Source organism: Poeciliopsis prolifica, unplaced genomic scaffold (genome assembly GCF_027474105.1).
Source record: "Poeciliopsis prolifica strain line A6 unplaced genomic scaffold, Auburn_PproV2 SCAFFOLD179, whole genome shotgun sequence".
In the NCBI taxonomy this organism is placed as follows: Eukaryota; Metazoa; Chordata; class Actinopteri; order Cyprinodontiformes; family Poeciliidae; genus Poeciliopsis; species Poeciliopsis prolifica.
The window spans coordinates 32,394-57,133 of NW_026562554.1; the positions used below are offsets into that span (position 1 = coordinate 32,394).

Here is a 24,740-nt window from a genome sequence, read left to right on the forward strand (position 1 = left end):
AACAAAACAGACCATGTGCCGTCCTCTTTGTCTTCTACTACTTTTCTTCTTCTTCGGGGTTTTAAGACTGTCGTTCATTCATGTCATCGCATTACCGCCACCTTGTGGATCCTACGATCATTACAGCTACAGATTTCTCATAAAGTGCCAGTTCTCTTTGCAGAACCTAAAATCTTTTCCTAGTAACAGAATAAGCTGCAGCAGAAAGAGAAAAATACAACTAAGACAAAAAAAACACTAAATTATTGAAGACAATAATAATCAACCATACTATAGAGACAACATGCAAGTTTTTATACAATGATAAGGAAGGAAAAACAAGGGCAAGACGGTCTGGTTCTTATGCAGCTGTGGAAAACAACCTTCCAGCCTTGTACAAGTAACCCAAATAGTTCTTTACAAGAAATTCAATTCTTTTGGTCAGAGTTCACAAACATTTCACATGACATGACTAGCAGACGTGACCTTACTGTAATTTTTCCATGACAACTCGTTAAAGCTGGACTGGAGATATTTATTAGAGAAACTCAAACATTCAACAAAACAGAACATCCGCCATCTCATTGTTCTTCCTCCTATTCTTCTTCTTGGAGACTTTATGACAGTCGACATTCACATTGTTTATTCTGGATAATTTGAGCAAATAGGGTGAAATATCATTCACCTAGCACTCGAAAAGTGAGACAAAGATGGGCAACCGCCGGTCAGAGATTCGGTTGTTTTCCGACTTTTCAAATCAGTTTCAATCTCATTTTACTTTAAAGGCAAAACTATCACTAATACTTTTCTGCTAATTTTTTTTTTTTTAACAAACTCAATCATCATATACATTCTATTGTCGAGTTAAAAAATAATAATGATAATAATCCCCACAAACTTTCTCTATTGTACAGAATAATACAAATCAATCCCTCAAGTCCAATCAAGTGGGAATGTTCTGGAAGGGAGTCAAACTGATAATGCATGAAATTAGTCACAATGGACCACAATGTCTCTTCATCTATCAGCATCAGTACTGGCTCTCCTCAGGGCTCTGATCTGAGCCCTCTGCTCTTCACATTGCACACACTACATACAGTTTGACATAAACAGCATGTTAATACAATAACATACAGTTTATCATAATTCTTTTTTGATAGAGAATATGCCAAAAACTACAACAGATCTCGGAAGGAAAATGTCATGGCTGCACATCTCCAAGTATCTAAAGGTGAAGATCCAAATGATCCCATTTAACAAATACAACAATTTTCAGCTCTATAGACATGAAATCCCTCCAGTCTTTCATTCCAATTTTTAACAAAATCAATTCTTTCGTGAACCTCAACATAGGATATGTTTGGAAATTAGGCCTGTCACGATAACAGATTTTGCTGGGCGATTAATTGTCTCAAAAAATTTGTGCAATAAACGATAATATTGTTTGAAGACCTTTATACACTGATTTAATGGAAATTACGTAATAATACATGCGGTTTCCTGCCAAAGATAGAAACACTTTACTTTCAAAAGGACACTTAACACTGGGACTGATACACAAAATAAATAAAACCAAAACCAAAAATAAAATAGATTCTCAGTCTCCATTAACAATAAATGTACTTGAATAAAACTAAACAACATAAAGCCAAAGTGGAAATAAACACTGCATTCAACCAAAAGAGTGCAGATTATGAAGTCAGTATTGTATATTGGCCTTCAGTAATAATTAGATTTAAATAGAGAAGAATCCGACTTCCTGATACAATAGTTTAAAATACAGGATTTTTTACCCCGATGACAATCTTAGAACGATATTCGTTCAGAGATTGTGACTTGTGTGTTACGGAAGATCGTTGTGGCCGCTCCGATCTAAATCAAAGATTTACCCAGACTGGGAGAGTGACGCAGCCTGTTGACTGTGACCGGGTAGCCAATCAGAAAGCGCGGATTCTCCTCGTGCTTTCTGAGGGGAAACACGGAGGGAATCCCGAACAGCTGACACGATGCAACCCGAAGTCCAGCGGACATCGGAAACAACATGAATGTTTATTCAACAGTTCGTGCAAAAAAAAAACATAAATAACTAGGGGAGAAGTTAAATTTCTACCAGAAAACCCGTAACTTTTCAGCTGTTCTTCGTTAACGTGACATAAATAGGTTATAATGATTTTCATTTAGTCAGGACTGACACAAGCCACATGCATTGCAGATAGATTGTAGTGAGGAATTGATTAATGCCTGGTTTCAAAGTTAGTGAACTGGACTTATTATTTTGTGCCCATTGTTGGACACAACACGGTTCGATCAAACCTTTATATCTAGGATTTCTGTCGGCTAATGTGTCTCTGAGTTTTGATAATGAGTCAACAATTCGCGACATAATGTGTGCTGGGCATTACACTAAGGAAGTAAGGAAGGGAGGGATTAGCAGTATCAGTTTTCGGCACAGCGTTCAGCGTGACATCAAGAAACTCGCACCGGTTTGGCTTTCGTGTTGTTCTCCCTTTGTTTTGGAGGACACACCCTTTTATTGTACAGAAGTGTGTTCAATTAGACAGGTCACGTGATGTGACACACAATAATCCAATAATGAGAAAAAAAAACACAACAACAAATGAGAGCACAAAAACATTCATAATGTCAACAACCCCACTTGCTCACATTGGGTAGCTTCCTCTGACTCTTAATATTTCAACCAAAATACATTCATGATTCGCCAAACATAAACATTTCATACTTCCTCAACTTAATCTTTGTTGCTGGTTTAGTTAGTACATCTGCAACCATTTCATTAGTTGGACAGTACTCTAGAAATACTTTTCCTTCATTTACAACTGTTCTGACAAAATGATATTTAGTATCAATATGTTACATCTTTGTCTATTCACAGGATTTTTGGCTAAGGATATGGTACCCTGATTGTCCTCATAAATCTTAGCTAAATAATCCAGACCATCCATGTTGAACAACAGTTGTTTCAAGTATAAGCATTCCTGTATAGTAGCAGCTAGTGCCATGTATTCTGCTTCACATGTAGATAGAGCTACTGTAGGCTGTCTTTTGGTCTTCCATGAGACTAACGGACCATCTTTATTTAGACTCATACAGTAACCTGTTGTACTCCTTCGATCGGATACGTCACCTGCCCAATCAGCATCACTGTATGCATAAATAAGGTTATCACAGGCACCCCTTTTAAAACATAGTTCTTTATCTTGTGTGCCTCTTAGATACCTAAAACATGCTTTACAGTATTCCACTGCTCTGTGGTTGGGTTTGCAAAGTACTGTGCCAGTTTACTTACTACATAGCTTAAATCTGGTCTTGTACATGTTGACAAATAGATTAAGCTTCCTACTGCCTCCCTGAATTTTTCTGACATCACTCATTACTTCAGCATTATCATCATAATTAAGTTTCTGCTCACAAGGGGTAGTTTGTGGCTTACAGTTCTGCATGTCAAACTTTTCCAGTATTTTCTTCACATACTTCGACTGTGACATTTTAACACTGTCAGCCTCTTTTTCAAAGTCATGCCAAGAAAATGTGTCAACTTTCCTAAGTCCTTCATCTTAAATGTGGATGCAAGTTTCTCTTTTACATCTTTAAGGATATTCGTATCACTGGCAGCAATAAATCAAATCATCGACCCATATATGATATGCACAGTTTCAGTATCATTAATCTTTGTGTAAACACAATTATCAGCAGGGTTTTGAACAAACTTGATTTCACATAGGTAGTCATGCAACATTTTCTTCCAGTTTCTGCCCGACTGTTTGAGTCCATAAAGACATTTTTGCAGTTTATACACCAGTTTCTCATTTCTTGAGATTCCTTCTTGTAGCCCTCTGGTTGTTCAATATAAAGTTCACATTCATTGGGAGCATGTAATATGCTGTCTTTACATCCATCTGTTCTCCTGTGCTACCTTTTGCATCAACACTCTGATGCTCGTCATGCTAGCAGTGGTGAAAAGGTTTCATCATAGTTCACACCTTTCTTTTGACTGAATCCTTTAGCAACATATCTAGCCTTGTATTTATCTGATCCATCATTATTCTTTTTGATTGTATACACCCATTTACCCCCCACTACAGCTTTACCCTCAGGTAAGTTGGTCAGGGAAAAAGTAACATTGTCCTGTATTGACTGCATTTCCTCATCCATTGCTGTAACCCACTCTTTTGCATTCACAGACGTTACAGCTTTCTTTGTAGGTTTGAGGTACTCCACTTATCAGTCTGTAACAATAATCAATGTTAGCTATTTGCTCTTCATCATCAATGCTACATACATAGTCATCTAAATAATCTGGTTTCTTTCTTTCTCTGACAGGGTATCGCCTCTCAGTTCTTCATGTTTTGTTGTGTGACTGGTACTCGCCATTGGTTCTTTGTCTATGCTCGGGTCCTGATTTACTGGATCAGCATCTGAAGTTTTGGTTGCTTTGGGACTAATTCTTATCATATCATCATCATCATCATCCAAAGTTACAGTCTCATTTTCTCTCTGGATACAATTTCCACAAGCCTGTGTTTCTGGATTTTCCTGCTGTTTGGATAGTAGACCATATAAGCTGGGCTATTCTTGTCATACCCTATAAAATGCCTTTTTCACACCTTGAATCCAGCTTCCCTTTCTCTCGTTTGTAAGTGTAACAAACGCATCCAAACTGTGCATCCTAGAAATGTTAGGCTGTCTGCCTGTCAACATGAAGTAAGGTGTTTGTTTTGTGCGATTATTAAAACATCTGTTTCGCACTACAGCAGCTGTCTGAACTGCATATGGCCATAACATTTTTGGTAACTCACCATCGATTAACATACATCTAGCCATGTCAAATAAAGTTCTCCAGTTTCGTTCTGCCGTACCATTTTGATGTGGAGAATATGGTGCGGAGGTCGTGTCTGATACTATTTGCTCAGTAATGCCTGATACTCTTTTCCTGTGAATTCTGTACCATTATCTGACCTCATACATTTAATCTTTCCATGTGGGTCATGTCAGCAATAAACTTTTCAGTAGCTTGTACTGTATCACTCTTGTTTTTCAAAAAATATACAAAGACTGCACTGGAATAATCATGTGTGAAGGATAATGCATATCTGTGACCATCTTTTGACATGGATCTATAGGTCCTGCTAAATCTGTGTGGACCATTGCTAGTGGTTCTTTAGCTCTTGCATCTGGCTCCTTGTTCCTAGTTTGAACAAATTTTCCTTTTGTGCAAACTTCACAATATGGCATTGGTTCACCTCTCCCTTTAATTTCCATGCCATGAACAACATTTTCTAGCTTCAGTACATCTGGAATTGCAATGTCCAAGAATCTCATGCCAACCTTGTAAGTCATAACATTTTTTACACTGATCACCACATTCATTGTCCGTCGTTTGCAAATAATACAATTTGTTACATACGTGAATGGGGAACTTGGTATCGTTCTGAGAAGAACGTTCTTTCCTTCTTTGAAGATCACCGTTGCTCGCTGGATGTTGCAGCTTTCACTGAGAAGATGTCCTGCGGATATGAAGGGATGTACAATGCGTTCCTCAGCACCGTTTTAAGACGTCGACCTCTGTTGTCGATCAAACACACTTCCGCGTCTCCTCGTTGCTTAGCAACCCAAAACACCTGGATCCCAATTCCACGCAGTGCGTCTCGGCCTGGAAACTCAAGCTTCCGAAACTTCCCGATGTCGGTGATTATATGCGATGTTGCACCAGCGTCCACCATCAGACCTCTCCTCCTGATGTCACTCGCGTGTCAGCGTCGCTCACCCGGAATGCAAACTCTTTGTCGCCGCCCGTCTCTTCGGCTACTTTCCGTGCGTTGTCCCGTTGTTTTCTCCGTCTGCAGGTTGCGTTGCTGTGTGTTATTCTTACAGTAACTGCACCATTGCTTCCGCTGGCAGGTTCTGCTGATGTGGCCTTTCATCCCACATTTAAAACACACGATCTCAGAATTTCCTGCTCCAGGATCATTTGCGCCTCTTGGTGCGCATTTCGTGCCAGAATGTGCTTTAGCTTTCATCACATCGTCTTCAGATACTGTAGCACGCATATTCTCAATGTCTTCAAAACTTCTGAGTTTAGTCTTAAACTCTGCAAAAGTCAATTATCACCATCTTCGCTTTGCGTAATGTAAACAGCAAATGGCTTAAATGTCCCTGGAAGTCCTTTCAGGATCATGGCGATCAAAAGTCCATCGCTCAGCACCTCACCTGCATTCCTTAAAGCGGTGATCGCGGTCTCAGCTCTGATGATGTACTCTGTAACCGATTCACTGGGTGATTTCTGCAGCGAAGTCAGTTCAGTGTACAAGTTAATTACTCTGGGCTTTCCTTTGCCGGCGTAATGGGCCGGCAGGATTCCAAGTGCCGCACGTCCATCGTCTGCCGCGTCATGCATGATAAGTGAGACTCTTGTCATCCAAAAACTGAATGAGCTCGGCATAAGCTTCAGCATTTTCTTCGCGTGTTCCTCTTCATCGTCATCATCGGAGGGACTTGTCAAAATTGTCTGTTTCAACCCTTGCAGTCGAAGATGTCCTAAAAACTTGGGTTTCCCATAGTTCATAATTTTTCTCATCTCCATCAAAAAGTCTTGACCAGCGGCTGTGTGCCATGTCTTTTTCTTTTCTGTTCATTTTCCTCGTTTACTTACACAGCAGGTGTTCACGGTCTGTCGAGGCATTCACCTGTTTCTTCATTGATTCTGGGCCCATAACCTGTTAGCAGAATCAGTTTTCGGCACAGCGTTCAGCGTGACATCAAGAAACTCGCACCGGTTTGGCTTTCGTGTTGTTCTCCCTTGTTTGGAGGACACACCCTTTTATTGTACAGAAGTGTGTTCAATTAGACAGGTCACGTGATGTGACACACAATAATCCAATAATGAGAAAAAAAAAACAACAACAACTGAGAGCACAAAAACATTCATAATGTCAACAGAGAGTCAGTGGAGTGGAGCCTTTTTTCATTCAGTGTAAGAGAACCAACAGTAAGATAAAAAGGCAGGAAGAAACGATATAGACGATAATTGAAATGAGGTTGATAGTTTTAATTATTGTGTGATTAATTGATTTATCGTTTATCGCGACAGGCCTACATCGGAAATACTTCTACGGCTTTTCACCAGTGTGAATCCTCATGTGCTTAGTTAAATGCTCTTTTTGACTAAAACTTTTTCCACAGTTTCCACATGAAAACGGCTTTTCACCAGTGTGAATCCTTATGTGTCGAGTTAAATTCTGTTTTTCACTAAAACTTTTTCCACAGTTCACACATGAAAAACGTTTTTCATTGGTGTGAATTCTCATGTGCAGAGTTAAACAATGTTTGACTAAAACGTTTTCACAGTTCACACATGAAAAAGGTTTTTCATTAGTGTAAATCCTCATGTGCCGAGTTAAAACAAAGTTTCGACTAAAACTTTTTCCACAGTTCCCACATGAAAACGGCTTTTCACCAGTGTGAATCCTCATGTGCTTAGTTAAATTATGTTTTGACTAAAACATTTTCCACAGTCCACACATGAAAACGGCTTTTCACCAGTGTGAATCCTCATGTGCTCAGATAAATTCTGTTTATGACTAAAACTTTTTCCACAGTTCCACATGAAAACGGCTTTTCACCAGTGTGAATCCTCATGTGCCGAGTTAAACACAGTTATGACTAAAACTTTTTCCACAGTCCACACATGAAAACGGCTTTTCACCAGTGTGAATCATCATGTGCCGTTAACACAGTTTATGACTAAAACTTTTCCCACAGTCCACACATGAAAACGGCTTTTCACCAGTGTGAATCATCATGTGCAGAGTTAAATTCTGTTTACGACTAAAACTTTTCCCACAGTCCACACATGAAAAAGGCTTTTCACAGTGTGAATCCTCATGTGCTGAGCTAAGTCTGTTTTTGACTAAAACTTTTTTCCACATTTCACACATGAAAACGGCTTTTCACCAGTGTGAATCCTCATGTGCTTAGTTAATGCTGTTTTTCACTAAAACTTTTTCCACAGTTCACACATGAAAACGGCTTTTCACCAGTGTGAATCCTCATGTGCTTAGTTAATGCCTGTTTTTCACTAAAACTTTTTCCACAGTCACACATTGAAAACGGCTTTTCACCCGTGTGAGTTCTCATGTGAGCATCAAAAACAGATTTGAAAGTCAAATGCTTTTTACAGATGACACATGAAAAAGGTTTCCTTCTTTCCTGATTTTGGTTCTCAGTTTCATCAGGCTTTTTAAGATGTCTTGGTTCCCATTTGGTTCTGATTCAGTTTGGTATGTTTGCTTATCAACAGGAACCACATGCAGGTATCAGTCTCCTGTGTTTAATTCAATCAGTTCTTCACCCTTACTGCAGTAAACTTCTTTCTCTTCCTCTTTTATCTGCAGGTGTTCTAGATCCTTCTGTTCTTCTTTTATCTGATGATCTTCTGGTTCTTCTTGTTCTTGTTTCACCTGCAGAGGTTCAAACTCATCCTGGTCCAGAGTGGATCTCCTCTCCTGGTTATAAACGTTACATTGCAGGCAATCTGCAGAAGAAACAGACAAAAAGAGTAATTGTTAACTTTACTGAATTAAATAGGAGAATTCATTCAACATTAAAACAGTTCCTTTGTTACTTGCTTTTCTAAGTCAGACAGGAAGAACTGTGGGTCCATTTCCTGTAAGTATGGGGGACTGGTAAAGGACCAGCATGCACTGGTTGGGCTTGTGGGTTTTGACCAGAGCAGGAGAAGAAACAATGAAAAGTAGTGATGGTGAGATGAAGCTTCATGAAGCTCTGAGGAACTCCATCCCATCATGGACTCATGAGCCGATGCACCGCGGTGCTTCATATGCTCCACTGTGACATCAAGTGGACAATATATGTAAAATAGGCAACGTGAAAACAACACGAAGCCTTACAATGAGTAAACAAGTAAAAGATGTTTGTGATTCTGATTAATCTGTTTGTATGAAACAATGGCTGCATCATAAAGGAAACTAGAAACAAATAGAAAACAGAGAGTTGTGATTGGCTTGTTATTCGCTGTTTCACCAGGGGCAACGATTTATTACTAAAAATAAAAACTTTAACTGTATTCTGGTTTAGGTGAATTCTCTGTTTTATGTGCTTCATTAAAATCCTCCTGGATTACTCGACACATCACTAATGAAAAGTTTATTTTATTATTTGCTTCTTAAACTAGAAAAATAAACTATAAAAGGAATCTTAAAAGTTTTTGAACATTGAACTCTTTTATCTACGTATGAAGCAAACAATCGCCACAACAATTTATTTATTACAAATTATTGCATTTTACAGCTTCTAACACCGCTATTATTAGTTTTATGCTGCTTTCTTTACTAACCTCGCGCTGCATTGTTCACATTTCTCCCGTTTTCAAAAGTAAGACTCAGTAGTTAAAGGAGGAAGAGCCATAAAAAAGGTCATTTTCTCTCCATAAATCAGCCGTTCTCATTGTGATGTCTGCGTTCATTTACCTGCTAACAAACATTTATCCGGGAAAAGAGCGTTACTAAAATGATCCTCACGCAGAAGGTGCAGACATTTAGACCTTAACCTGCATCCAAACGCTGCTGTTTCCTACCTATTCGGTGTAAGATGATCTGGGGAGTCCGGGAGAAATCAAGCAGTCTGCGCTGATCGTCCATCTCTTCCTCCGACTGGACGATGATTTCTTTAAACTCTGTCAATGTTTCTGCAGTTCACTGCTCGCTGATTCACTGGTTTAAGCTGGACTGAAGATATTTATTAGAGAAACACTCAAACATTCAACAACACAGACCATGTGCTGTCCTCTTAGTCTTCTTCTACTTCTTTTTCTCTACTACTACTTTTTCTTCTTCTTCGGGGTTTTAAGACTGTCGTTCATTCATGTCATCGCATTACCGCCACCTTGGATCCTACGATCATTACAGCTACAGATTTCTCATAAAGTGCCAGTTCTCTTTGCAGAACCTAAAATCTTTCCTAGTAACAGAATAAGCTGCAGCAGAAAAGAGAAAAATACAACTAAGACAAAAAAAACACTAAATTATTGAAGACAATAATAATCAACCAAACTACAGAGACAACATGCAAGTTTTTATACAATGATAAGGAAGGAAAAACAAGGGCAAGACGGTCTGGTTCTTATGCAGCTGTGGAAAACAACCTTCCAGCCTTGTACAAGTAACCCAAATAGTTCTTTACAAGAAATTCAATTCTTTTGGTCAGAGTTCACAAACATTTCACATGACATGACTAGCAGATGTGACCTTACTGTAATTTTTCCATGACAACTCGTTAAAGCTAGACTGGAGATATTTATTAGAGAAACTCAAACATTCAACAAAACAGAACATCCGCCATCTCATTGTTCTTCCTCCTATTCTTCTTCTGGAGACTTTATGACAGTCGACATTCACATTGTTTATTCTGGATAATTTGAGCAAATAGGGTTAAATATCATTCACCTAGCACTCGAAAAGTGAGACAAAGATGGGCAACCGCCGTCAGAGATTCGGTTGTTTTCCGACTTTTCAAATCAGTTTCAATCTCATTTTTACTTTAAAGGCAAAACTATCACTAATACTTTTCTGCTAATTTTTTTTTTTTAACAAACTCAATCATCATACATTCTATTGTCGAGTTAAAAAATAATAAGATAATAATCCCCACAAACTTTCTCTATTGTACAGAATAATACAATCAATCCCTCAAGTCCAATCAAGTGGGAATGTTCTGGAAGGGAGTCAAACTGATAATGCATGAAATTAGTCACATGGACCACAATGTCTCTTCATCTATCATCATCAGTACTGCTCTCTTCAGGGCTCTGAGCTGAGCCCTCTGCTCTTCACATTGCACACACTACATACAGTTTGACATAAACAGCATGTTAATACAATACATACAGTTTATCATAATTCTTTTTTGATAGAGAATATGCCAAAAACTACAACAGATCTCGGAAGGAAAATGTCATGGCTGCACATCTCCAAGTATCTAAAGGTGAAGATCCAAATGATCCCATTTAACAAATACAACAATTTTCAGCTCTATAGACATGAAATCCCTCCAGTCTTTCATTCCAATTTTTAACAAAATCAATTCTTTCGTTAACCTCAACATAGGATATGTTTGGAAATTAGGCCTGTCACGATAACAGAGATTTTGCTGGGCGATTAATTGTCTCAACAAATTGTTGCAATAAATGATAATATTATTTGAAGACCTTTATACACTGATTTATGGAAATTACGTAATAATACATGCGGTTTCCTGCCAAGATAGAAACACTTTACTTTCAAAAGGACACTTAACACTGGGTGTAGCGTCCCGGTTGAATGGATGGTCTCTCAAACTGATGGTTCACAACGTTTATTTAATGCCTTTTTTTTTGTGAACACACCGTAAGAGCTACAGAACATACAAAAAAAATACATTAATAACTCAAACAGTGTTGTTTTCACATTTTACTTTAACATATAAATCAATTTTCTTACATTCTGTAATTAAACCTGTCATAAAGTGCAACATATTAACTATTAACGGTTAATCAACGAATATTAGTGCCGTATAATAACGCAAACGTCACACCCAAAGCAAATTACACATTTTACAGTAAAACTAAATATATTTACATATTAAAACTCTCACCTTGTTCCCCATCAACCAAGCGCCAACCAACTGACTGTCTACACTCTAATCTGAACTACTCCTTTATTAGCTTCACTCCAACCTGAGCGCTCTCTTTCTGCGCGATGACCAGCAGTTAATTGTCAGTTAATTGTCTAACGTTGGCGTCACCACACTTCCGTTTAAAACCCTTTCAAAATAAAAGCATAAATTCTTATGTTAACAAATGCTCGTTTTTAAATGAGGAAACACAAAATACTAATAAGGTCATTTACACTCCCACCAAATCATTAAAGTTTAACTAAATAAATGGAGCGATAATGATTTCCTAAAAAATAAATGACCTAACTTTTATGAAAACTCAGAACATGGAAAAGAATGCAACTTTGCTTATAATTAAACAGTCTCTAATAGTAGAACCAGTTTCTGAACTGGGCGTTCCACTATAGAAAGTTTCTGAGAACATTGTCCATTCTCCATCTTCCGTTCTCCAAAACGAATCTTTACTTTTCTTACAAGTCCGTCTTTATCAGTTACTATGTCCATTACACGTGCTAATCTCCATTCATTGCGAGGTAAGTCGTCCATCTTTTCCATGACAACATCTCCAACCTTCAGGTTTCTTTTTGGAGTGTGCCATTCTGCCTTGTTGCGATGTTGGATAGATACTCCCTTTTCCAACGTGACCAAAACTGCTCTGCCAGGTATTGCACCTGCCGCCATCTTTCCGTGCATAAATGTCTTCCTTGATGAATTTACCTGGAGGGGGAAGGGCTGCCTTTGACTTCATGGTGAGGAGGTGATATGGGGTCAATGGCTCTGAGCTGTTTGAGGAAGAGAAGGAAGCATCATCCAGCCTTCCTCCCACCTTAAGGAGTCCATCACTGTCAAGAAAAGTGTCCATTCGAAACAGCTTGCTGTTGTGAGGAAGTGCCCTTGTTTGTAAGCATTTTATCTCCTCTGCATATTCATTGCTTGTACATCCTTTAGAATAACACATTTAGCGTTTTGTCTTTCTTGTACTGTGCTATGACCTGTTGTTTATTTCTTTTGGCACAGCGAATTAGTCGAGCAATGGCTTGAGTGGCTTTGTACCAAGAAGAAAACTTTGTTAACTTGTCTGCCAAACTTTTCTTCTCTGTTTTGAAAGTGTTCAATGCATGTGCCCTTTTAACCTCTGGATCTCCAAGTGGTAAGTTATGTCGATCCTTTCAGCTGGAGGGATTTCCTTGTCCCACAGAAACTGTGGCCCTTTGAACCATCTGATGACATGAGCTCACTTGCACTTGAACCTCTGGATGCAATATCTGCTGGATTTTGCTCAGAAGTATCAAAGACTACTCTGAGTTCGTCTGGTTCTTGAGGATGACACATTCCGTGATGGGAATACACCACCTTTCTCCTTCTTTTGCTTCGCTGTGAACTTCCTCTGCATCACCCTTCTCTATGACTTCGCTCATAAACTTTACATATTGATCCTTGTATCTTTGGTCCTTTGACAGTTTGTTTTTGAGGCTTTGAAGTCGTACAGTGGCCATTTGCTTATTGTCTGGTAACAGAGGTCTCTCCTTAAATGGAAGTGGCATTTCATAATGTCCTTCATTGTTTTTATAAATGCCTTCCTTTAGTATATTCAGAAAGAGAATATCATCTTGAGACACTGATTTGTTATCCTTGTTATCATCCTTAAAGTCAGACTCAAGAACCTCTGGTGCATCAGTGGGAGTCATTAAAGGGAGCTCTTTGACTGTGACTCTGTGGCATACAGTAGACATGTTAAAAGAATCATTGTGAGACAATGTGGGGCCTACAATACTCCAGCCCAATGCTGTGCAGACAGCATAGGGTTCACCTTCTCCTCCTAAGATGACCTGCCTTGGAGCTAATGCCTTGGAACAGCTGTAGCCAATTAAAAGCCCAACTTCACATTCTAGCTGTGGTGGAATCTCATTCACTATTTCCTTGAGATGATTCCATTGCCTTGCCGTTTCACAGGAAGGAATGTGAGAGCGATTAACTGGTATACAGTCTTTAGTGTAAGCAGGAGGGAGTTCAATTATTTCAGAGGAGTTGTAGCCTCTCACTTTGAGACCTGAGACACGCTCACTTGACACAACTGCATTTTTACCAAGCATTGTGGTGAGTCTTAATCTTATTGGGGTTGACTTAGCCTTGAGATTGTTAGAAACGTCTTGGTCAATGAACACTGTGTCACTTTGGGTGTCTAAGAGTGCATAAACAAGCCTTTCATTACCTGGTTGTTGCTCTGAAAACCATACTGGCACAATCATTGAAGTGCTTACACATTGTTCGTTGGATTCTGCATTAAGAGACAAGGTTGTTGCAGCTTGTTCTGTGCTCATTTGAACTTGGTTTGTTTGTGATTTGTCGCTGTCATAGTTAAAGTCATGAAGACATGTTGGGTGTTTTTTCTTGCATATTCACATGCAAGTCTGTAACGACAGTCCTTTGCGCTGTGTCAGGTTTCAGACAACCGTAACAAAGTCTTTCATCCTTATGTATTTTCTTCGTTCCTCAAGTGATTTTCCTTTGAATTGAGGACAACTATGAAGCTTGTGTCCGTTATCTTGACAGAGCATGCATGGTGGTTTAATATTTGACCTTTGTTTTGAGCTTTCCGTTTCTGTTACCACCTGTGTATGGAGAACACTGGAGTTGGGCCTTTTTTCTTTCTGGTAAGCTTTACTGGTGATTTTGGTGAAGTCTGTTGAGTGGAGAGCCTGAAAAGATGTGATTGGATTGCACATAATCTCAGCTTCAGAAGACATGAACTCAGTAAAGTGTTTTAAACTTGAAAACTTCCCATTTTCTTTCATGTACTGAGTAGTTTGACGATTCCACCTTGCAGCTGCCCAGTTCGGTAACTTTTGAACAAGTTTTTGATTCTCCTCACAATCGTTGAGAATGCTTAACCCATCTATGTGTGGCATAGCTTCATGACATGTTTGAATGAAGTCTGCAAATGTTCTAAATCCTATAGAGTCATTTGTTTGTATCTTTGGCCAATTTGCCAGTCTTTGTCTGTACGCTTTCTGTACAATAAATGGATGTCCATACTTTGGTTGAGGCGTTCCCATGCATCATGGTAGGCATCACCGTCATTTCTGTAAAAGATGCCATCAAGTGTTGTCGAGCTGAACCTCCTACATATTCTTTAAGTAGTGCAGCTTGTCTGCAGGTGAGATGTTCTTTTTGTCAATGAGTGCAACAAATGAAGCTTTCCACTCGATGAACTCTATTGGGTCACCTGTGAACGTGGAGGGCTCAGGCATTGGCAGTCTGTTCATTGTGATACTATCCTGTAATGCTTGGGCTAAATAAAGAACATCTGCTTGTGGAGACGAGGTGGACACAATGTTGCTGTTAGGGACTTGAATGGGAGCAGAAACTACAGAAGCCTTCTGATGTGCTCTAGTACAGTCAAGATGAACACTACTTTCCCTCTTTATCTCCTGGTCATAAGTTATTAATCTAGCTCGTGCTGCCTTTAACTCCTTTTCAGCTTTTAATCTCTCTAGCTCACGTTTTTGAGGTTCTAGTTCCCTTTTCTGCCTTTCCTCCAAGAGCTGAATCCTTTCTTTTTGTTTTCTTCTTCTAATAACAATTCATACTCTGCCTCCTTGGCTGCCAACTCTGCTGCAGCCTCTGCTCTCTTTACATCTGCTATTGACCTTGCAGAGTTTGAGTTACTGGCAGCTGAGCGTTTACTTGAGTGTGTCATGGAAGAACTGTAAATGGATTGAGCATAGTCTGGAGTAAGAAGTTCACGTAGACGTGCCTTCACTTTTCCTCTGTCATAATCATCTATCCCTGAGAGTCTTTCATATGCAACTTTGATAATGTCATTAGTGACCGCTTCGCATGCATCTATAAGTCGCCTAGTGTCACTGCAGGGAGTAATGATTTCCCTTATTTCTGTATATAACTTTATGACACTATCCCTTTCCTTTTCTAAGATGTCCAGGAGTGAAGCAATTTGACTGTTTGTTATGTCTCCTTTCAGTTGTTCTCTTGTCGTACGTACTTGCCTTTCCATTGATCATAAACTTTGAGCAGACGTTTTTCCTTTTTGTGGGCTTCCTCCTCCTGATATGCTCGCATTTTTTCTGTGGGCCTCCTTTGACGAACAGAGCATGAAGGCTCCTCTTCCTCGTTGACAGGTAGGTCCTCGATGTACTCTGTTTCCTTTTCAGATGTTTCCATGGTGAAGACAGGGTGATAAAGTTGACCATCAAATCCCAGAAGACGTTGTTTGGAGCCGTGGAGCTGGAACCTTAATGTGGCTTTCGCTGGGACTTCGGTGCTGAGGGTGGATTGAACTTTTTCTTAGCTCTGGGTGAAGCTCTTACTCCTCTTGGGTCAAGCTCTTACTGTAGCGTCCCGGTTGAATGGATGGTCTCTCAAACTGATGGTTCACAACGTTTATTTAATGCCTTTTTTTTAATACATTAATAACTCAAACAGTGTTGTTTTCACATTTTACTTTAACATATAAATCAATTTCTTACATTCTGTAATTAAACCTGTCATAAAGTGCAACATATTAACTATTAACGGTTAATCAACGAATATTAGTGCCGTATAATAACGCAACCGTCACACCCAAAGCAAATTACACATTTTACAGTAAAACTAAATATATATTACATATTAAAAACTCTCACCTTGTTCCCCATCAACCAAGCGCCAACCAACTGACTGTTTACACTCTAATCTGAACTACTCCTTATTAGCTTCACTCCAACCTGAGCGCTCTCTTTCTGCGCGATGACCAGCAGTTAATTGTCAGTTAATTGTCTAACGTTGGCGTCACACTTCACCACACTTCCGTTTAAAACCCTTTCAAAATAAAAGCATAAATTCTTATGTTAACAAATACTCGTTTTTAAATGAGGAAACACAAATTACTAATAAGGTCATTTACACTGGGACCGATACACAAAATAAATAAAACCAAAACCAAAAATAAAATAGATTCTCAGTCTCCATTAACAATAAATGTACTTGAATAAAAACTAAACAACATAAAGCCAAAGTGGAAATAAACACTGCATTCAACCAAAGAGTGCAGATTATGAAGTCAGTATTGTATATTGGCCTTCAGTAATAATTAGATTTAAATAGAGAAGAATCCGACTTCCTGATGCAATAGTTTAAAATACAGGATTTTTTACCCCGATGACAATCTTAGAACGATATTCGTTCAGAGATTGTGACTTGTGTGTTACGGAAGATCGTTGTGGCCGCTCCGATCTAAATCAAAGATTTACCCAGACTGGGAGAGTGACGCAGCTTGTTGACTGTGACCGGTAGCCAATCAGAAAGCGCGGATTCTCCTCGTGCTTTCTGAGGGGAAACACGGAGGGAATCCCGAACAGCTGACACGATGCAACCCGAAGTCCAGCGGACATCGGAAACAACATGAATGTTTATTCAACAGTTCGTGCAAAAAAAACATAAATAACTAGGGGAGAAGTTAAATTTCTACCAGAAAACCCCGTAACTTTTCAGCTGTTCTTCGTTAACGTGACATAAATAGGTTATAATGATTTTCATTTAGTCAGGACTGACACAAGCCACATGCATTGCAGATAGATTGTAGTGAGGAATTGATTAATGCCTGGTTTCAAAGTTAGTGAACTGGACTTATTATTTTGTGCCCATTGTTGGACACAACACGGTTCGATCAAACCTTTATATCTAGGATTTCTGTCGGCTAATGTGTCTCTGAGGTTTTGATAAAGAGTCAACAATTCGCGACATAATGTGTGCTGGGCATTACACTAAGGAAGTAAGGAAGGGAGGGTGTTAGCAGAATCAGTTTTCGGCACAGCGTTCAGCGTGACATCAAGAAACTCGCACCGGTTTGGCTTTCGTGTTGTTCTCCCTTTGTTTGGAGGACACCCTTTTATTGTACAGAAGTGTGTTCAATTAGACAGGTCACGTGATGTGACACACAATAATCCAATAATGAGAAAAACAACAACAACAACAACAAATGAGAGCACAAAAACATTCATAATGTCAACAGAGGGTCAGTGGAGTGGAGCCTTTTTTCATTCAGTGTAAGAGAATCAACAGTAAGATAAAAAGGCAGGAAGAAACGATATAGACGATAATTGAAATGAGGTTGATAGTTTTAATTTATTGTGTGATTAATTGATTTATCGTTTATCGCGACAGGCCTATATCGGAAATACTTCTACGGCTTTTCACCAGTGTGAATCCTTATGTGCTTAGTTAAATGCTCTTTTTGACTAAAACTTTTTCCACAGTTTCCACATGAAAACGGCTTTTCACCAGTGTGAATCCTTATGTGTCGAGTTAAATTCTGTTTTTCACTAAAACTTTTTCCACAGTTCACACATGAAAAACGTTTTTCATTGGTGTGAATTCTCATGTGCAGAGTTAAACAATGTTTATGACTAAAACGTTTTCCACAGTTCACACATGAAAAAGGTTTTTCATTAGTGTAAATCCTCATGTGCCGAGTTAAACAAAGTTTTCGACTAAAACTTTTTCCACAGTTCCCACATGAAAACGGCTTTTCACCAGTGTGAATCCTCATGTGCTTAGTTAAATTATGTTTTTGACTAAAACATTTTCCACAGTCCACACATGAAAACGGCTTTTCACCAGTGTGAATCCTCATGTGCTCAGATAAATTCTGTTTATGACTAAAACTTTTTCCACAGTTCACACATGAAAACGGCTTTTCACCAGTGTGAATCATCATGTGCCGAGTTAAACACAGTTTATGACTAAAACTTTTTCCACAGTTCACACATGAAAACGGCTTTTCACCAGTGTGAATCATCATGTGCCGAGTTAAACACAGTTTATGACTAAAACTTTTCCCACAGTCCACACATGAAAACGGCTTTTCACCAGTGTGAATCATCATGTGCAGAGTTAAATTCTGTTTACGACTAAAAAACTTTTTCCACAGTTCACACATGAAAAAGGCTTTTCACCCGTGTGAGTTCTCATGTGAGCATCAAAAACAGATTTGAAAGTAAAATACTTTTTACAAATGACACATGAAAAAGGTTTCCTTCTTTCCTGATTTTTGTTCTCAGTTTCATCAGGATTTGTTAAGATGTCTTGGTTCCCATTTGGTTCTGATTCAGTTTGGTATGTTTGCTCATCAACAGGAACCACCATGCAGGTATCAGTCTCCTGTTTTAATTCAATCAGTTCTTCACTATGACTGCAGTAAACTTCTTTCTCTTCCTCTTTTATCTGCAGGTGTTCTAGATCCTCCTGTTCTTCTTTTATCTGATGATTTTCTGGTTCTTCTTGTTCTTGTTTCACCTGCAGAGGTTCAAACTCCTCCTGGTCCAGAGTGGATCTCCTCTCCTGGTTATAAACGTTACATTGCAGGCAATCTGCAGAAGAAAACAGACAAAAAGAGTAATTCTTAACTTTACTGAATTAAATAGGAGAATTCATTCAACATTTAAAACAGTTCCTTTGTTACTTGCTTTTCTAAGTTAGACAGGAAGAACTGTGGGTCCATTTCCTGTAAGTATGGGGACTGGTAAAGGACCAGCATGCACTGGTTGGGCCTGTGGTTTGACCAGAGCAGGAGAAGAAACAATGAAAAGTAGTGATGGTGAGATGAAGCTTCATGAAGCTCTGAGGAACTCCATCCCATCATGGACTCATGAGCCGATGCACCGCGGTGCTTCATATGCTCCACTGTGACATCAAGTGGACAATATATGTAAAATAGGCACGTGAAAACAACACGAAGCCTTACAATGAGTAAACAAGTAAAAGATGTTTGTGATTCTGATTAATCTGTTTGTATGAAACCATGGCTGCATCATAAAGGAAACTAGAAACAAATAGAAAACAGAGAGTTGTGATTGGCTTGTTATTCGCTGTTTCACCAGGGGCAACGATTTATTACTAAAAATAAAACTTTGACTGTATTCTGGTTTAGGTGAATTCTCTGTTTTATGTGCTTCATTAAAATCCTCCTGGATTACTCGACACATCACTAATGAAAAGTTATTTTTATTATTTGCTTCTTAAACTAGAAAAATAAACTATAAAAGGAATCTTAAAGTTTTTGAACATTGAACTTCTTTTATCTACGTATGAAGCAAACAATCGCCACAACAATTTATTTATTACAAATTATTACATTTTACAGCTTCTAACACCGCTATTATTAGTTTATGCTGCTTTCTTAACTAACCTCGCGCTGCATTGTTCACATTTCTCCCGTTTTCAAAAGAAAGACTCAGTAGTTAAAGGAGGAAGAGCCATAAAAAGGTCATTTTCTCTCCATAAATCAGCCATTCTCATTGTGATGTCTGCGTTCATTTACCTGCTAACAAAACATTTATCCGGGAAAAGAGCGTTTACTAAAATGATCCTCATGCAGAAAGGTGCAGACATTTAGACCTTAACCTGCATCCAAACGCTGCTGTTTCCTACCTATTTGGTGTAAGATGATCTGGGGAGTCCGGGAGAAATCAAGCAGTCTGCGCTGATCATCCATCTCTTCCTCCGACTGGACGATGATTTCTTTAAACTCTGTCAATGTTCCTGCAGTTCACTGCTCGCCGATTCACTCGTTTAAGCTGGACTGAAGATATTTATTAGAGAAACACTCAAACATTCAACAACACAGACCACGTGCCGTCCTCTTAGTCTTCTTCTACTTCTTTTTCTTCTACTACTACTTTTTCTTCTTCTTCGGGGTTTTAAGACTGTCGTTCATTCATGTCATCGCATTACCGCCACCTTGTGGATCCTACGATCATTACAGCTACAGATTTCTCATAAAGTGCCAGTTCTCTTTGCAGAACCTAAAATCTTTTCCTAGTAACAGAATAAGCTGCAGCAGAAAAGAGAAAAATACAACTAAGACAAAAGAAACACTAAATTATTGAAGACAATAATAATCAACCAAACTACAGAGACAACATGGATGTTTTTATACAATGATAAGGAAGGAAAAACAAGGGCAAGACGGTCTGGTTCTTATGCAGCTGTGGAAAACAACCTTCCAGCCTTGTACAAGTAACCCAAATAGTTCTTTACAAGAAATTCAATTCTTTTGGTCAGAGTTCACAAACATTTCACATGACATGACTAGCAGATGTGACCTTACTGTAATTTTTCCATTACAACTCGTTAAAGCTGGACTGGAGATATTTATTAGAGAAACTCAAACATTCACAAAACAGAACATCCGCCATCTCATTGTTCTTCCTCCTATTCTTCTTCTTGGAGTCTTTATGACAGTCGACATTCACATTGTTTATTCTGGATAATTTGAGCAAATAGGGTGAAATATCATTCACCTAGCACTCGAAAAGTGAGACAAAGATGGGCAACCGCCGGTCAGAGATTCGGTTGTTTTCCGAGTTTTCAAATCAGTTTCAATCTCATTTTACTTTAAAGGCAAAACTATCACTAATACTTTTCTGCTAATTTTTTTTTTAACAAACTCAATCATCATATACATTCTATTGTCGAGTTAAAAAAATAATGATAATAATCCCCACAAACTTTCTCTATTGTACAGAATAATACAAATCAATCCCTCAAGTCCAAACAAGTGGGAATGTTCTGGAAGGGAGTCAAACTGATAATGCATGAAATTAGTCACAATGGTCCACAATGTCTCTTCATCTATCAGCATCAGTACTGGCTCTCCTCAGGGCTCTGAGCTGAGCCCTCTGCTCTTCACATTGCACACACTACATACAGTTTGACATAAACAGCATGTTAATACAATAACATACAGTTTATCATAATTCTTTTTTGATAGAGAATATGCCAAAAACTACAACAGATCTCGGAAGGAAAATGTCATGGCTGCACATCTCCAAGTATCTAAAGGTGAAGATCCAAATGATCCCATTTAACAAATACAACAATTTTCAGCTCTATAGACATGAAATCCCTCCAGTCTTTCATTCCAATTTTTAACAAAATCAATTCTTTCGTGAACCTCAACATAGAATATGTTTGGAAATTAGGCCTGTCACGATAACAGATTTTGCTGGGCGATTAATTGTTTCAAAAAATTTGTGCAATAAACGATAATATTATTTGAAGACCTTTATACACTGATTTAATGGAAATTACGTAATAATACATGCGGTTTCCTGCCAAAGATAGAAACACTTTACTTTCAAAAGGACACTTAACACTGGGACTGATACACAAATAAATAAAACCAAAACCAAAAATAAAATAGATTCTCAGTCTCCATTAACAATAAATGTACTTGAATAAAAACTAAACAACATAAAGCCAAAGTGGAAATAAACACTGCATTCAACCAAAAGAGTGCAGATTATGATGTCAGTATTGTATATTGGCCTTCAGTAATAATTAGATTTAAATAGAGAAGAATCCGACTTCCTGATGCAATAGTTTAAAATACAGGATTTTTTACCCCGATGACAATCTTAGAACGATATTCGTTCAGAGATTGTGACTTGTGTGTTACGGAAGATCGTTGTGGCCGCTCCGATCTAAATCAAGGATTTACCCAGACTGGGAGAGTGACGCAGCCTGTTGACTGTGACCGGTAGCCAATCAGAAAGCGCGGATTCTCCTCGTGCTTTCTGAGGGAAACACGGAGGGAATCCCGAACAGCTGACACGATGCAACCCGAAGTCCAGCGGACATCGGAAACAACATGAATGTTTATTCAACAGTTCGTGCAAAAAAAAAAAAAAACATAAATAACTAGGGGAGAAGTTAAATTTCTACCAGAAAACCCCGTAACTTTTCAGCTGTTCTTCGTTAACGTGACATAAATAGGTTATAATGATTTTCATTTAGTCAGGACTGACACAAGCCACATGCATTGCAGATAGATTGTAGTGAGGAATTGATTAATGCCTGGTTTCAAAGTTAGTGAACTGGACTTATTATTTTGTGCCCATTGTTGGACACAACATGGTTCGATGAACCTTTATATCTAGGATTTCTGTCGGCTAATGTGTCTCTGAGGTTTTGATAAAGAGTCAACAATTCGCGACATAATGTGTGCTGGGCATTACACTAAGGAAGTAAGGAAGGGAGGGTGTTAGCAGAATCAGTTTTCGGCACAGCGTTCAGCGTGACATCAAGAAACTCGCACCGGTTTGGCTTTCGTGTTGTTCTCCCTTTGTTTGGAGGACACACCCTTTTATTGTACAGAAGTGTGTTCAATTAGACAGGTCACGTGATGTGACACACAATAATCCAATAATGAGAAAAAAACAACAACAACAACAAATGAGAGCACAAAAACATTCATAATGTCAACAGAGGGTCAGTGGAGTGGAGCCATTTTTCATTCAGTGTAAGAGAACCAACAGTAAGGTAAAAAGGCAGGAAGAAATGATATAGACGATAATTGAAATGAGGTTGATAGTTTAATTTATTGTGTGATCAATTGATTTATCGTTTATCGCGACAGGCCTATATCGGAAATACTTCTACGGCTTTTCACCAGTGTGAATCCTCATGTGCTTAGTTAAATGGTGTTTATGAGTAAAACGTTTTCCACAGTTCACACATAAAAACGGCTTTTCACCAGTGTGAATCCTCATGTGCTTAGTTAAATTATGTTTATGACTAAAACTTTTTCCACAGTTCACACATGAAAACGGCTTTTCACCAGTGTGAATCCTCATGTGCTGAGTTAAACAAAGTTTATGTCTAAAACTTTTTCCACAGGTCACACATGAAAACGGCTTTTCACCAGTGTGAATCCTCATGTGCTGAGTTAATGCCTTTTTTGACTAAAACTTTTTCCACAGTTCACACATGAAAACGGCTTTTCACCAGTGTGAATCCTCATGTGCCGAGTTAAATCCTGTTTTTGACGAAAACTTTTTCCACAGTTCACACATGAAAACGGCTTTTCACCAGTGTGAATCCTCATGTGCTCAGATAAATTCTGTTTATGACTAAAACTTTTTCCACAGTTCACACATGAAAACGGCTTTTCACCAGTGTGAATCCTCATGTGCAGAGTTAAATTCTGTTTACGACTAAAACTTTTTCCACAGTTCACACATGAAAACGGCTTTTCACCCGTGTGAGTTCATGTGAGCATCAAAAACAGATTTGAAAGTCAAATGCTTTTTACAGATGACACATGAAAAAGGTTTCCTTCTTTCCTGATTTTGGTTCTCAGTTTCATCAGGCTTTTTTAAGATGTCTTGGTTCCTGTTTAGTTCTGTTTCAGTTTGGTATGTTTGCTCATCAACAGGAACCACCATGCAGGTATCAGTCTCCTGTTTTAATGCAATCAGCTCTTCACCCTGACTGCAGTAAACTTCTTTCTCTTCCACTTTTATCTGCAGGTGTTCTAGATCCTCCTGTTCTTCTTTTATCTGATGATCTTCTGGCTCTTCTTGTTCTTGTTTCACCTGCAGAGGTTCAAACTCCTCCTGGTCCAGAGTGGATCTCCTCTCCTGGTTATAAACGTTACATTGCAGGCAATCTGCAGAAGAAAAAGGACAAAAAGAGTAATTCTTAACTTTACTGAATTAAATAGGAGAATTCATTCAACATTAAAACAGTTCCTTTGTTACTTGCTTTTCTAAGTTAGACAGGAAGAACTGTGGGTCCATTTCCTGTAAGTATGGGGACTGGTAAAGGACCAGCATGCACTGGTTGGGCCTGTGGGTTTTGACCAGAGCAGGAGAAGAAACAATGAAAAGTAGTGATGGTGAGATGAAGCTTCATGAAGCTCTGAGGAACTCCATCCCATCATGGACTCATGAGCCGATGCACCGCGGTGCTTCATATGCTCCACTGTGACATCAAGTGGACAATATATGTAAAATAGGCAATGTGAAAACAACACGAAGCCTTACAATAAATAAACAAGTAAAAGATGTTTGTGATTCTGATTAATCTGTTTGTATGAAACAATGGCTGCATCAAAAAGGAAACTAGAAACAAATAGAAAACAGAGAGTTGTGATTGGCTTGTTATTCGCTGTTTCACCAGGAGCAACGATTTATTACTAAAAATAAAAACTTTAACTGTATTCTGGTTTAGGTGAATTCTCTGTTTTATGTGCTTCATTAAAATCCTCCTGAATTACTCGACACATCACTAAT

General features: G+C 38.6%; 1 protein-coding gene and 1 pseudogene across 1 annotated transcript; both read right to left on the reverse strand.

Moving 5' to 3' along the window:
* Nucleotides 1-17,577: 17,577 nt before the first annotated feature.
* Nucleotides 17,578-20,151, reverse strand: LOC129356569 (gastrula zinc finger protein XlCGF8.2DB-like; annotated as a pseudogene).
* Nucleotides 20,152-22,771: 2,620 nt separating this feature from the next.
* LOC129356585 (gastrula zinc finger protein XlCGF8.2DB-like) lies at nucleotides 22,772-23,713 on the reverse strand (the record flags this gene model as incomplete). The annotated part of the gene is given in 2 exon segments (XM_055026165.1): nucleotides 22,772-23,398; nucleotides 23,401-23,713. Coding segments are annotated over 2 exon segments (609 nt in total), but the record flags the coding sequence as incomplete, so codon positions are not given.
* Nucleotides 23,714-24,740: the final 1,027 nt, after the last annotated feature.